Below are 16,041 nucleotides of genomic sequence, written 5' to 3' on the forward strand. Positions count from 1 at the left end.
TCACAAAAAGTCATGGACCTATTAGAAACCAAAACTAAGAGGAAAAACTTTTTTTTTTGTTTTCTTTGTTTTTTCATGTTGGGTTAGGTCAGTGATGCCATTTACATCAATCAACTTCCCTGTGAACTGGCTGAAACTGACTCTCACATTAATATAGCAATAAAACTCAAGATTCAAGGATAACCTTTATTGTCAAAGCACTGCAGTGCAGAAACAATGAACCTGGGTAGGCAATCCTTGGTTAGCCTTCGCAAAAAGTGGATTCTCTCCACAATCGTTTATGGTCACTGGACTCAGGGCATTTTTTTTTCTTTCTGAAATCTGCCACGATCTCCTCTGTCTTGCTGTTGAGCATAAGACTGCTACTGGAGCTGCCATGTTCATTACCTCTCGCCTGTGTGTATTCTTATTGTTGGAGATAAACCAATGTCTTTTGGGTCATCTGTTCTGTCATCTTGTTTGACAGTAAAGATTATGGATAAAGAGTGAATACAGAAGAAGGCTCAACCTAGACCTCCTGGGGAAGGCCTGTGCTCATGGTGATAGTGGGAGATGTGTTTGAGTAACCTGAAATTCTATAGAGGGTTCCTGGAGATACGGTTACATTTTTCTGTTTAATGCCATGCTTTACGTCAACACTCACTAGAGAATAACTCATGCGTCACCAGACCGAGATAAGCCAACGTTTCTAGTTAGAAATTGCCTTGATTGCTGTGACAGTCTCTGTGTACTGATAAAAGGCATCTATCCATCCATTTTCTGCCTCTTATAGGACAAAACAGCTGAGCAGAGTGGAGGTTTGCTAATGACTTGGAAGTCTGGAGCTATTGCGGTGATTACTGGCTTATTTTCAGGTAGCATTAGCAAAGAAATATCTCCAGTGCGGAACAGGGTAAAGCCCTGAATGCATTGTTTAGATTTGTGTAAACACAATCCAGTACATTCTTGCGCCTTGTATGACGCTTGACACTCCGGTGAAATTAACGAAAAGGTGTTAGCTTGGTTAAAGTCCATAGTGACAGTGAAAACTTCTTCTGGATGCAAGTTCTGATATTTGCTAATGGCAAAGTGTAACATTTCATGTACTAACATAGCATTAGTTTGCAGTGTTATTTAGACTGCAATTATCCCTTGAGATGATAGAAAGGCCAGGACCTAACCATGATGTATTCTAGGTCTGGAATACACCATGCAATCATACTTTGCAATGTTATTCTCAGTTGTACTTCATCCAACCTTTTAACAATGGAGCGAATATGGTTGGATGGCAAGAAATATGGTTGGATGTGGTCATTTGTAAGGTGCAGCCTTCAGCCTGGAATATATCCCCGCTCCCTTTATGATGTGCTGCCATCAGGGCCCTTATTTGGCATCTGTCTGCTTGGATCGTAATCCAAGCAGATCACGTTACTGGAGAAATCTCAAATCAAATTAATTTTCACTCAAAAATATGAGCTACAAGCAAACACTATAAGACTGAGATGGCTGTAGGTTACTTCTACTTCAATGGCAAATTGAATTTAACCCTTTAACATAATAAGGTCCAGGCTGTCATCACTGATAACCCCAAGCTTAACTCTCTGCTATCGAAACATGTACTTTGTTTTTAAAAAACTGTTCTCAGAAGACTTGGGAAACAAAACAAAATTATCATTCTAACTGGAACACATCAAAAACTATTCAAATGCTTTTTCCCCTAAAAGGGGAAAAAACAAGGTGAGGGTTTGTGTCATCACTGATGAAGTTTGAGACCTCACAGGGTTGACTGGGGCTGAATGTCAAATTGGATACTGGAAAGTAAAAAGTGGGTGAAGTACAGGAAACTACCAAAGGTGTGAAGTTCCTGCATTGTCATGCTTGAGTTCTGATACAGCGCGACTGTATCTATGACAGCCTGACGGGTACTTTCCCAGAAATATGAAGAGATGTAATCGTGACACAGACCCTAACAATATGCAGTATAAACACAATATTTTGATGAGCACAAAGAAGATAATGGGATAATGGGAATTTTCATAACTCTAACAATCCGTGTATGGACTTGGCCGGTTATAAAGTGTCCTCTTTTCCACTGTGTCAGTAAACATAACACTTCAAGTTAAACATGATCAGTTTCACTTGTGATAGCAGAGCAATGCAAACACACCAGCCTTGAGTATAAGTGCAAACAACATCACGATGGCAGGGTTTCAGCATAGTGTACTACAAATGTAGTTGCACATGGCCTAGCAGCACACCACTAGTCTAACTTTTCTTCAAATTGAACAACTATTAAGAGTTCATTCTAGCTCACATGTGCCACTCTTGCACATGAAGGCACAAAAACAGCCAACAAAGGATTGTGATGTTTTTTTGACACATGTCCAAAAAGACTAAAACTAAAGAGAATTCCTCTCTTACCATTTTAATACATATTATTGTTTAACTTAAGTTAGACTGTGTTTCTTTACCAACTAAGGCATTTTTACATGACTTGTTTTATTAGTTTTTGTTTACCATGTTCCAAGGCTTACCCTCCAACTAATCTGCACTTTCACCTACGTGTGTCATTGTTTGGGCAAAAAGGAGAAATGCTCTTAATTTTGTCCTCCTATCAATCAGAAAGAACACGAGGTTTGGTTGCATCATCGTCTAGTTAACCCAAATAATTCACCAACCCACCTTCATAAATCACTGCTTATAATCTGAGAGCCACTCCAAAAGAGCACAAATCACTAACCCCGATTTAACTCATCCCATCATGCCATTCCAGTAGGCTTCGAACTGTCATGGATAATTCACTACATTTAGAAAATCAAACAAAGCAGCATTCCTCCCCAGATCCTGGCACCACAAGCTTTCCTCCAAATGAAATCTACCCCAGCACAAAAGTAAGAGAAAGCAAATATCCAGGTGAGATATAATAACACTGACCAGAGGCTAAGTGACAGCTAACTAAACTCTGTTAAATCCTAGCCATGACTAATTCACTTATGAGATTATTAAGAAAAATTACACCAACTAGGAAAGAGTCTGAAAAAAATCAATTAAATATTTTACAGATCAAAAGCTGCGAGTAAAGAGTTAACATCTCACCATCTGATCCAAACAGGTCCGCTTCTGTTGGTCCTTATTATGATGTTCAGGGCCAGAACATTAGTAATAAATACTGACACCAACAAACCAAAAAAACTACAGCATACCATGAAATGGATAGCTCGTAAACAGTTAGGATGCGAGTCATTTCAATCACGTTTGCGGGGTGGCAGTGGTCCTAAGTGTCCTGTGGTGGAGTTTCATCCATCTGGGATGGACTTTGGAACGTCAACACAGGAATGGCAAACTAAGACCAAGCAATGCCACAGCTCCCAACAAACAGCAGCTGGTATTTTACCGAGTCAAATAACTAGCAAGGTCTTTTGTTGTCAATCATTACACAGTCAACAGAGAAATGAGCTTACAGTGAGGGTTCATTGAGGTCTGAGAGCTGACTGGCAGGCTCTGTGGTTACACACTCTCCTCCTGCTGGGTGCTGTACGCAAACTGCAGCTCACGTAAACACCCACATAGCAAATGAGATATGGTGCTTGACCTGTTTAATGTTTAGGTTTCGTGGATTTAAAAATGCTGACTTTAGTCAAATAACAGCAGCTCACACTGAAATATTACACAAGAAACTGAATTTTTTTTTCATGAAAACACATGTATGAATGAAGTCTGTACCAGGGATGGGCAACATCCTTCTTCAGAGGGGCAGACTGATTTTGATTTAGTAATCAACGAGCACCACACTGAATAACATAATACACATTGTTAGCGGTTTTTCCTTCATATTCAAAGGACAATCCACATTCTCTTCGTTTTAAAGTTCAGTCAACACCACACAGTGCGCACCGACCCTTCCCATCTCATTTTCCTGTTTTAGCAGGCTGGTCGCTGTTACCCTCATCCTGCGATTGGACGAACTAACTCCACCGTCTTGAACTGCAGCTGGTGACGGTCAGCCTTATTCTGCTGTGAGCTGCTGCCCAGAGCTCTCTGAGGCAAACCATAGCCCAAGATGATGGAGCTTGAGTCCATCCGAGGGATGAGAGGCTCAGTGAAGAATCAGCTGATATTTGTTTTTTAATGCAGGTGCACACTGTTCCTGTCCAAGGTACACTTTTTAAAAAAAAATGTTGTTTTAAATAGAGAGAGAGAGTGCAAGAGAGAGAGAGAGAGAGAGACATGCAAAGGCCCCCTGGGTCGGACTTGAAGCCGGAGCGGCCGCTCTCAGCCGTATGGCACGTGGTCAGTGCCCTCAAACTACACTTTTTATTGATTGTTTTTTTTGTTTAGTTTTTTTGAAGCGAGGAGGTTGTTTTATTTGAGGACATCAGCAGCCCAATTGAGATCGCCAATTTGTTGTATTTTGTCCATGGGTGATCTATGACAGCTATTGAAAATTTACCAAACCACTAAATATAATCATTTATAACATTTCTTTAAAGTCCTTAAATCAAAATTGAGCAATACATCAGACTAAAACTTTGACCTCTACATCCCTATGAAAAATCAGAGCATGGCATCACTGTCTGAATAAAAAAAAAAAACATTTAAAAAGATGAAATTCAAAAGCTTGATTAAATTTTTTAAAAAAGCATTAGATCCTGCTCTCTGACTCACAACCTCAGCACTTTAACTCTTACCTGTGTTTACTATAAAAAGACTAAATGAAAATATTTACCTTGGTTATGAGCAGTGGCTCCCGGTGTTCAAGTCCCCCTCTGAGCGTGAACCCCCACGGGGCACCTCCTGACAGAAATACTTCCACCAGCTTGAAGCTCTCACAGTCTCTGCTCCTCTGATCCAGATCTCCTGATTTCTGCACCACATGCCATAAGCTCTCCGTTTCTGTACAGCGCAGATCATTTTTATATCCTTCAGCATCCATTGTACTGCTATAAAAGTAAAAAAAAAAAAAAAAGGAGAGATAGATATCCAGTCAATATATCATAATGGGTACCGTTCTAAAATAATAGTTTACCACAGGGGACTGTTTCCATAAGGCTTATTGTTTGGTCCAGTCTATTTCTAACGCATACCATTTTAGCACAGTTTGTTCCAGTGATATGCTGATGACACAAAGCTGTAAATCCCATTGAAATCAACTCAATGAACTCATCACTTTCTGCATCTCTTCCACTGGCTAAAAAATAAACTACTGACTTTTTATTAATAATGTGTCACATACCAGTGGCTGGAAAAACTTAAAGACTCTGAATTAGACTGGTTGATAAGATGTTTCACTGTAAATTAAGAGCTATGTAACCACCAAGATGCAGTTTGTCACCAAGATCACACAAAAACTACCACAGCCATACAGATACTTACTACAAACACTATACGCCTCATAGGATTCATATCTTCCATCAAAAGACATAAGTTCTTGAGGTGAATAAAGGGCCTAAAGGTCATAGAATAAAATGCTATCTTTTAGTTTGAGGCATTTTGAAGATCCGTAGGACTAGAAAAGCACTTCATAAACACCAGTTCATCTCCAGTTTTCATATGAGACAACATACATGATGCCATGGCTATTGATACATCAGTATAAATCTTTCCTGGCCACAATACCTGTATTGTATTTTGTTGATATTTTTTACTAACTGAAGTCCCTCTATTGAGCTTTTTACTTGGCAATTATTTGTTTATTGTTTTTTTTTAAAACAGAGCTCATTTCTTTGTTTTACTTTTTAAAAATGTTATAAAACTCCTTTATTTTGTTTATTTTTACCTTACTGAGCTACCTTGTCTTGTCAAGTTTTGTACTTTATTTGAGCTATTTGGCGGCATGTTATATTTAATGTTTTGGCTGCTGCAACACCGACTCAACTTCTAACCAGGATTCCTTCTGTCCTCCAAATTCCTGAGTGTTGACCATATTAAAAAAGTATTTTAGCACAGAACACATCCTGACTAAAAGATGGGCCTGGTATCAAAATGTAGGTAAAAAAGAAAAAAAAGAAAAAAGGGAACCTTTGAAATAATGTAACATGTTTTCACCAGCCACCTATCCCATATGCAGATATGTCATATAAAAGTCTACTCAAAAATTTGCAGTTTTTGAAGTTTTCCTCCAGTGAATCATCAGGAAACAGGCAAAGGTTCCAGAGTGCCAGTGACCGTTTCTGTTACTCTGTTTCACAGACATTAAATTGATACAGCTGCTATTGAAACTCTGTTATATCCCATGATAATGATGCTCAGAGCCGATTATAGAAAAAAAATGGCCCAAACAAAGATTTTGGCTTTTGATTGACTTCGCAGTACTTTGTGACAGAGCATAAAGTGTTTTTCAGCCATGAAAAACTTATGTAGATATCTCCCGTTGATATGAACTTATGAGGGTTTAAAAATGCTTGAAAAAAAAAACTACATTTCAACCCACCCGTATGTACTTCGAGGCACTCCAATTCTGAAAAAATTCAGGAAATGAAGACAAAACTTTATTTAATATACTAAAATTACTGAACAAAATAACATAAGTTGATTTTACATGAAATGAATCACAGTGCAGATTAGATTATATAAAAAAGTGACGAGACAGTAAACAAATTAAGAAATAAAAGGTAAACTGGGAAAGTAAAAACACTTTGGAAGCTGAACTGAGCGGAACTATAAGAAATAAAACATATTTAAAACTAAATAAAAACGCCTGAAAAATAACACGGACTCTGGTTACAGTGACAGAACATTGGATTTAGGGCTCTTATTTTGAAAGGAACCTAGCACGAACATGCAGACTTTCATTTATTAACTTCTTTGAGTCATAAAATATCTTCTACGTCCATCTGTACGGAGCTCTGCGAGACTAAAGCAGGAAACCTGTAACACCTGTTGTTGTCAAACTGCAGACAGGGTGATTTAAACTTAATGCTCTTACATGCGAGAGAATTAAACGCACCAGCAGCACAATGGAAACCATCCTCGGCTCAACCACCAAATAAGCCGAGTAACACCGACCTGGTCGCTCACATAGGCAACACAAACTTCGTCCCACACCAGCAAAATCAAACAAACTCACCTACTCCATGAGGTGCGCAGCTATTTTGGGAAAAATATTACAAAAGTCGCTCTGAAACGGCGGACCTTACCTGAGAATCCAAGTTTTGGATAAACCGGTGAACAGGAAAGCTTCGTCGGGTTGGCACGGAGTAATATCCCAGGTTTACGTTACACATACTTCATCTTTTTTAACTGGTTTTATTTTAAAAGGAACAACTTTTTAAAAAATAAATCGTACGCTAACTCTTAAACGAAGTGGCGACCTTACGCTGTTTCAAACGCTTCAGCTCCAGCCGTATCCTCCTACTTCATGTTACAAACCGAGAACGACACACTGACACACTCGGGAGAGGTTAAATCAGCTAAGCTAAACTAGCTCCATCCATGGACTGCAGGGATAACAAGTGTGGCAGAACAAAGCTGCAGCGCAAGCGCGACACCTACCGTTAGCCAAAAGGAAAGGCGGGAAGAACAAGCAAGTGCAATCTAAAACGGCTAATTTTAGTAATAATATTAAATAAAAACTGACAAACACGTTACGTAGTAACTATACCTATATTTCTACTTTCCCACTTTATTTAGCCAAAACCAAAATAAGAGGTTATTTATTAATAACTTATTTTGGTTATTTATTAATAACCAAAATAAGAGGTTATTTATTAATAACCTCTTATTTTGGTTTTAATCATGGACAGAGACAGAATTAAAATCTGTGGGAGAATTCTTTTATTAGCTAATGAGGAATTTGAATGCAGCAGCACATCTCAAAGAAGTTGGGACAGGTGCAAAACAACTCTGGAAAAGTAAGAAGTACTAAAATAAAACAGCTGGAGTAACATTTCATAACTAATCAGACTGTCAGCAGTTCAGTACCATGATTGCATATAAAAACAGCAGCTTAAAGAGGCACAGGTTCTCAGAAGTAAAGATGGGCAGAGTTTCACCAGTCTGCAAAAAATTGCATCTACAAATTACAAATTAATTTCAAAATACTGTACCTCAGTATAAACTGTGAAGACTTTGTATTGTAGATCTCATGATCTACAGTACATCTGTGCAAGCGACAAGGCTAAAGACCACTTCCAGAAATAACTGTATTATAACAGAGTTCACTGTACCATCCGAAACCAAAGGTGAAAGCTCCATATGTGAACATCATCCAGCAATACTGTCATTTTCTATGGGTCTAATTTAGTTTAGAATAGACCAAGATAATGTAGAAACTGCTGTGTGGTTAGATGAATCAGAATTTGAAATTTTTTATGCAGAACATCAATGCTGCATCTCTGACAGTGGTTCAATCCATGAGAGCTACTCAAAGATTTTGATACCCAGACTTCATGTGCGCTCTGCTGATATCTGCTGATGTCTGATCTGGTCAGCATCTCATTATCTACAAACTCGTTAATAGCACTGATTAATGGGTTTCAGGCCTAAGAAGCAGAGCGGAAGAGGGCTGCAGACTGAGAAGCAGTGTGCAACTGGATGCAGTTGTGGATGGTGTGATAAACTGTTGTTGTTCTACTTTTACAATAATTAATTTATTTGTGGGTTTTTTTCTTATTTTGTTGTAGCTGTGAGATCAGTTTTAAAATGTAGGCAATGTTCAATCTGTCTCACAATCATTGCTCTGTTTTTTTTATACTGTCTTTGTTTTAGCATAACTAAACTAATACCACGTTATTCCAAAAATAAAATTTTAACTTTTCTATTAAGTTCTTCAAATGCAATTAATATTCAAATGTGTTAGCTATGTTAGCTTTGTTTATTAGTTAATCCCAGTGTACATTTTTCCTTTACAATCTTTGATGAAATAATCTTAATTATTTGTAAAACTAATAAAACTTTTAAAACGTGTGCCTCTTAAAAGTGTGGAAGACGCAATTAAAAAACAAACAAACAAAAAGAAAAACACTAATCAATGTATATTTATGAGTACAGTATTTTTTTTCAATTTCATATCCTCAAAAATTCATTACTGTACCTTTAAACACATTCAAATTATTGTTTAAATAAGATAAGATAAGATAAGATAACCTTTATTAGTCCCACACGTGGGAAATTTGTTTTGTCACAGCAGGAAGTGGACAGTGCAAAAGTTATGAGGCAAAAATTAGAATACAATAAGAATAAATACAGTACACAACTGTACAGAATAGAATAAAATACTATATACAGTAGAATACAATAAAATAAATATACAATAAGATAAAAATAGAATACAAATACAAATACTATATACAACTGAGTAAAAATACAACGATGTACAAATATGTACACAGGCAAAAAAAAACAACCAAATATTAGCCACGTAATTGGGCTATTTTCTCATACCCTTAATTTTACTGTCATGCTTCTTATTCCAAAAATGCAGAGTTGCTAGTGTAGCTATCCTTGTGAATATCATGCATTCTTATTATATTTTGGTTCAGAGCCATAAGGTAAATAAAAAAGTAAATAAATAAAGCACACATGAATGAACTCTGAATATTATGAGCTGCTGTATGGTTATTATGTGCACTAAAATTTTCGTTATCAGTTTTTACAATACAGCAACAGCTACTGCAACTATAATGCTAGTTTTGCTACCTCACCACCTAGCCGTTTGGTAATGAATAAAAGACTTAAAGAGAATATAAAACTCCGATCGTCTCATTTGTCTGTGCGCTACTGCTACAGCTATCACGCTGCAAATATGTTGTTTTTCGTCTCTCTGTCGGTGACTTTATACAATCACGAGGAATAAAAGTCCGATAGAAACTTATAATTTTCTGAAACGTCGGAGAATGAAACGAAGGCGGAATACACTCAGAGCGTTCCTTTCCATGACAACCACAACTACGGATGGTCGGTTAGCTCAAACTAGATGGGACAACGATTCGCGGAAGTGGGTAAGAGGTGAAACTTGACGAGTAGCCATCACATAAGTTTTAAACTATCGGAAAACTAAACTTTAGAGTTTAAAAGGCATAGTTAGAGCATGTTAAATAACTTATTTTAATCTATTTAGACTAAATACATAAAGTATGTTTAAGAACTGGTCAAGCTGGCTTGGAGCAGAGAAAGAAAGCGGCCAAGTTACAGAAGAGCCTGCTGATGCTAACGAAGAAAAACGCTTTAGTGAAATAAACAAACCGAGCGACCAGCAGGGCAGAGATGCTGGGACAGATGATCAGCTTCTCCAGAAAGCAAAAGGTTTCAGTGGTGAGTCCGCTGCAGTCCACATATTGTTGTTGTGTTTCTTATTGTTTTGGTTTTGTGGTCAGTTTTTATAGGTTTTTAGCACGATTTGAGCTTTGGGGAGAAATCATTGATTACAATACAAACAAATCAATTTGTGATGATAGCTGCCTTATAGTCATCCACTATCAGATTTGACTTTCATTATAGTTAACTGAAATTACTTATGTTTTAAAATTGCACCTCTTGTAGTTTGTTTAGATGATGCTCATTTTGGATTCTTTTGTAAATGCAACTTTCACTTATGATTATTTTTGATAATGTATTATTCTGCTGATTATTTCCTCCATTTGTTGATTAATTGCAACTATGCAACACAGTAATGTGGGTTTTTCTGGCTTCTTTACAGGTTACATTTATAATTTTGCCAGCAGCGCCTCAAAAAAATTATCTGAGTCCGTAGTAGAAACAGCTCAAACCTTAAAGAAGAGCGTGGAGGAGGGGAAGATCAGTGGAATTATTGATAAGGTGAAAAGTTTCATCTATTGTCTGAGGCTGATATCAAGTTTTTACTATTTAGAGTAAGTTTGGAATGTTTGAAGGTTTGTTCTTCTTCCCTTAGACCATTTTGGGTGATTTCCAGAAGGAACAAGAAAGGTTTGTTCAGGAGAAAAGAGCTAAAGAGTATGGTGAGTACTTCTGTTGTGTACTTATGACATGAAATGTAACAAAAGCTCTTTTGATTGATGTAGATGTTTGATTTAAAATCAACAGTGCTGATGCACAGAAAATGCGTTTTTGTCCACAAACATGTGGACCAAACTGTATATCGGTTTTTAATCATTAATTAAAGCTTACATTTAATTGTAGCTGAAAAATATTTTCAGAACACCTCAGAACATCTCTGCTGCTTTTCGCCGCTCGTAGGTGCTGCTGTGCCTCCATGGGTGGGTTATAATGAAGAGGATGCCATACAGGAACAGATATTAGCTCTCTCAGCTGTAAATATCTTTAAAAAGCATTTCATTTCATCAAAGTTACTTAAATTATGCCTCACTGTAACTTTACTGCATTGTTTCAGGATAAAAGAAATTTTTTGCGTGACCCCCCTGCTGGGGTGCAGTTTTACTTTGACTTTGACCAAATGTATCCAGTCGCCATGGTTATGCTAGAGGAAGACGAGCTCCTGAGGAAGATGCGCTTCCATCTGGTCCCCAAACAGTGAGTGTGTCATAAGTTAACTGCGTTAACTGCTGTGTTTTCAATGTGAGCCTCCCTGCATCCCTCAGGGGTGACTGCGTTTTCCTCCATGCTGTTCTCCTCAGGGTGAAAGAGGAAGTCTTTTGGAAGAATTACTTCTACCGCGTGTCTTTGATAAAACAGTCGGCTCAGCTCACAGCTCTCGCAGCCCAACAGGCGGCTGAGTGGATTGATGTGAAGAAAACCTACCCTTGCAAAGATACTCATCAAAACGGTACAGTCTGCTCTCTCCTGTAAAACCTCTGCATTAAATACTGATGTTGATTTTTAAAGCTATGATATGAAAATTGATCAAATGTAAGAATGTACAAATATGACTGTAAGTATTTGTGTAATTCTTTATCTTAGTATTCGGGGAAGATTTGTTTTGATTTTGACTGATAGCATTTCTAGTTAGAACAGAGAGTGCAGGTTTATTGTGCGATAAAGCAAAAAGTGAGTTAACTTCTGGACCTTTCTGAGCATAGAGTGAAACCCGTTTTTATTTAATGGGCCACATACAGTCCAGTTTGATCTTAAGTGGCTTGAATGAGCAAAAACGCTGCACAGCAACATAAAAAGTCAGTAAAAAAATTTCCTTTTGAAAAAGTACAAGTAAAAATGTATTCAGTGAACAATCCATTAAAAATGGCAAACAGACGGAGACGTCAGAAGGAAAAAAAAGTGCGATCCCATCAGTATATCTCATTACATCAACTGCACATCTATAAAGCCACAAAATATTCACATGTGAATTATTTTGTAACTTAACTAAAACATCCGTGTGCTACTAGATCGTAACATTTAGATCTTAACATGCTTTTTGTGCAGTAATGTTCTTAAAACACCAAGAGTTGCAGTGTTTTGAATAATTGTACTTATTTATTTATTTTCAGTGTTCATAGTTTGTAAAGCTTTCATGAGCAGGATTAGACGATTTAACGTTCCGTTTCTGTTCCATCAACGATATGGTTGACGCTCGTGGCTTAGACTGCGTCCATAAGATGGGGAAATGTTTTAAGAAGTCCTGTTTTTAAAGGCTGAGTGTTTTCGTCATTGCTTTTTAAAAGGTAGATGTCACAATGAAGAGGACGTCATAGACAGCACTCTCATACATAGTCAACTTGTAAATCCGAGACAGCTCAGTTGTGTTCACGAAGAAATCAAATGCTTTAGAGTGAGACCACAAACTAATTGGCTTTTCGAATAAAGAAGCAGAGGGTCTTTTCGGCCCTAGACTTTTATACATTCTGACTTGCAACCACAGGCGTCGCCCTCTGCTGGTCATTGGAGAGCATTCAGGTTTAAGACATTTTGGGGTTGGTTTGAATTTTCAGACCTGGCAGCTCATCTTTTATATACAGTCTGTGCTTAAAGGCAACGTTAAAAGCACCATTAGGTTTGAAAAGGCATGCTCTTCGGCTCCAGGTAATGATGTGATTCCAGAAGCAGCATTTTGATCAGTAGGATCTAGCTCCACCCTCCTGCAGACTGATGCATGCTTTTGTATGAACATATAGTGTGAAAACTAATTGATCTTTTCTTGTTGTCCTGATAGCAGTGGGATTTAAAAAAAAATGTTATTAGTATTAGAACATTTTGAATATCACATTTTTCCCTTAAATACCTTTTCACAATGATGACATTTCATTTATTTATTTATTTATTTATTTATTTTTGTAGATGCCGTTAAATCAAAAGCCAGCAGCCTCCAACCAAAATCAAGTGAGGTAAGATTACCTGTTTTTAACCTCTGAGATCTAAACAATCCTAAACAAAGGCTGGCAGAATATGTGGTTTCTGGTTTTCGAAAGCTTTTCTTACATATCTCAGTTATCAGAGGATTTAAAAAAAAAACAAATTTAAAATGTTTTACTTTTCTTCATGTTTGTGCTTTTAGTGACACGGAGTGAGTTTTTCTCATCAGTGGTCAATGAAACAAACAAAACAAAACAAACCTCAGCAGCATGCTATGATACCTACGTTTTATAAATGACAACTTAATAGTCTTATAAAGGATACAGTAAAGGATTATTTTACTGTTAATATTTGCTGGTCATTAATATTGAATTTTGTATTATATTTGACAAGAGATTCTTCAGGTTAATTCTGATTGGCACGTGTTTTATAAGGGGTATTTATTTTTTAATGATTATCGGCTGTTTTTGTGGTTTTGTGATAAATATTTAACTGCTACTGCTCACTCTCATAACTTTATTTGAACCGAAAACACAAACTTTTCATCTTTTTGTCGGTTTTGGTGCCTGAATTTAACCAGTCAGCTGGTGGGACAAAAAAACTGTACAGAGAGCGAATCAGGACGCAAAGAATGAGCTCCAGGTTCAGTCATGTGATTTACACCACCGCCATCTGATCTAGATAATATTTATACACACACTACTCTGCGACCCTTAATCATTTATGAGGTTTTGCAAACGCTGTCATTTCATTGTTTGATGGTAAAAAGTTAACTAATTAAAGGTAATAGTTTTATCATTTATTATTGCTGCAGAAAGGTCATTATAAAGCAGATTTTAAAGCTGAATCTGAGCTTCTGTTTGCGTTATGAAAGGATGAAGAAGAGCTCTCCACCAGTCTGCACGTGTCTGAATTTGTAAGTGATACTTTTGACTCCTGTGAGATCAACAAGGACGACCTGTGCAAAGAGATGCGAGAGCTGGTTCTGGACAAGAGGGAAAACCTAAATCCAGAGCAGGGTGAGTGCTGTGGTTAAACTGGGACATTGTACTGTGTGTGTGTGTGTGTGAGCTCAGTGTGGTTTTTTTTGTTTGTTTCTTTGTTTGTTTTCAGAGGAGATGCCAGACTGGGAGAGAGAGCTGCAGGAAGAACTTCAGGAGTACGACGTGTTGGCTGACAGCGAAACCCACGATGATAACTGGGACAAGGAGATCGAAGAGATGCTGAAGGAGGAGAGTTAGAGTAATGAGCGACACCTTCAGAGGCGCTTTGGTGATTTCTTACATCTTCGGTCTTCCAACAGCTCTCCGTGGATCCATGCGCTCCCCAGATGAAGAGCTGGGAAGTTTGCATTCATGCGTGTTTAATTCAAAATGTGAAGAGAAAATGGATGTTACAAAGACAATGTGTCTCACATTAATAGAAGTTTACAGTATTTTTTTTTTCTTTACTTTGCCTGATTTGTTATCAGGATTAAAGCTAATAAAGATATTTTCTCGGTAATCTAGCTCACTCTGAATGGTGGGTGACTAAGTTACCAACTCGATGTCATGTTACGGATGAAAAGTTTGATTTGCAGCACATGAATTTCCAGCAGTAATCAAAAATCAAATATCTACTTTCATCCACTGTGTTTTTGAGTTTGCCGTTAAAAAGACGGCTGTAGCCATGGTGACACATCACACTGGTTTTGGACTCCACATTTTAAAGCCTCAGTGTTTGGCTGCCCTGTTGTTGTTTTTTTGAGCCAGAAGTTGGGCCAAAGGGTGGCGTGATAGGTAGTGGCTCCATAGTTTATTTTATGTGTTCACCTAACAAGCTTCCTGGTGCATCTGGTGTAAAAGTCTGCCAGTCAAGCATAGAGCTTTGTTACCAGTTACGGCAATGGACTTAATCTATGAAAGATGGACGCTACTTCTGAGCACTGAAGTGGAGCCAGTGTGGAAGTGGCTGTACCCTGCATTCTCTTAACAGCCAGCAGGGGGTGACTCTTGTTTCAGAAAGACCTCCAGTTGTGTAGAGGTTTATGGTAACTCGGCCTTCAGCTCCTGTAATCCATGATCTCCGTAAACATGTTTGTGATGAATTCACAACCTGAATCGGTAGTTTCATGTTTTATTGAACACAAAGTGAAGCTCATTTGATAAATTATTGTATGGATTATGGACGATAAAGCAGGATGTGCTTCAGGGCGGGGCTAAGTTGTGATTGATAAGTCATTAACAAATGAGCTTACAGCATTCTTGGGTTTCACAGTCAGATCCATTGTACCTCGGTTTTAAAAAGCTGAGACACTAAAGATAACCAGTTTGGGTCACATGTGACATCACAGTGGCTGTGCCCATTATTTATATACAGTCTTTCATCATACATATTATGTGAGGCTATGGCAAAAAAACAAGCAACATACTGAAGGAAGAATACAAGCGCTGCTTCGTTTGCACAGCAGGCTTGTGTGGAAGCTACATTTCTGGCAGAAATTATATATTAAACCGGACTATGAACAGTGAAGATTCTCTGTAATTCATTAAACCAGAGATTTTAGTTTTGATCTGGAGAATTTCATGAAACCAGTGAAGTATAACTCTCAAAGTTTATCCTCGACTGAGCCACCCTTTTTCATACATACAAATGATTTGTTGGTTTGTCATGCTTTTTAAATGCTGTTAATAAAATACCTACAGGCTTTGGACCCCGTGTATTTCACCAAATTTATTAAACAGATGAGTGAACATGCAGGTTTTTTGAATGCATTGTTTAATGTGAAACCATGCCGGTCTGAAGCAGTCTTCCTCTTGTTTATGTTTTTTGGGACTTTCCCCCCCTTATTTTTGTACATTAAAGATGTTTTTCTGCAGTTCCAGACATCATTGAAAAGCTGTGTGGTGTGAGTGAGAC

The 16,041-nt window shown here is 37.7% G+C and overlaps 2 protein-coding genes across 6 annotated transcripts in view; one reads left to right on the top strand and one right to left on the bottom strand.

Moving 5' to 3' along the window:
* The window catches only part of shroom2a (shroom family member 2a), a 43,949-nt gene extending 36,440 nt beyond the window's left edge, over nt 1–7,509 (bottom strand). For 2 of the 5 annotated variants that reach the window (XM_042221133.1, XM_042221131.1), the window contains exons 1-2: nt 7,116–7,509; nt 4,706–4,919 (exon numbers count right to left, since the gene is read on the bottom strand). In XM_042221133.1, coding sequence (XP_042077067.1) covers nt 4,706–4,912 — 207 coding nt within the window. In that variant the 5' untranslated portion in view covers nt 4,913–4,919; nt 7,116–7,509. The other 3 variants (XM_005922985.2, XM_042221132.1, XM_042221134.1) reach the window with 3 other exon arrangements.
* A 2,362-nt stretch (nt 7,510–9,871) lies between these two features.
* Nucleotides 9,872–15,998, top strand: LOC102310526 (synapse-associated protein 1). The gene is made up of 9 exons (XM_042221137.1): nt 9,872–10,230; nt 10,616–10,734; nt 10,829–10,895; nt 11,134–11,207; nt 11,288–11,427; nt 11,532–11,680; nt 13,129–13,175; nt 14,018–14,162; nt 14,257–15,998. The coding sequence occupies exons 1-9, from the start codon at nt 10,053–10,055 to the stop codon at nt 14,382–14,384; spliced, it is 1,047 nt and encodes a 348-aa protein (XP_042077071.1). The 5' UTR covers nt 9,872–10,052; the 3' UTR covers nt 14,385–15,998.
* The last annotated feature ends 43 nt before the right edge of the window (nt 15,999–16,041 follow it).

The sequence above is a fragment of the Haplochromis burtoni genome, unplaced genomic scaffold, assembly GCF_018398535.1.
Source record: "Haplochromis burtoni strain Fernald_Lab_line unplaced genomic scaffold, NCSU_Asbu1 Contig_61, whole genome shotgun sequence".
Classification (NCBI taxonomy): Eukaryota; Metazoa; Chordata; class Actinopteri; order Cichliformes; family Cichlidae; genus Haplochromis; species Haplochromis burtoni.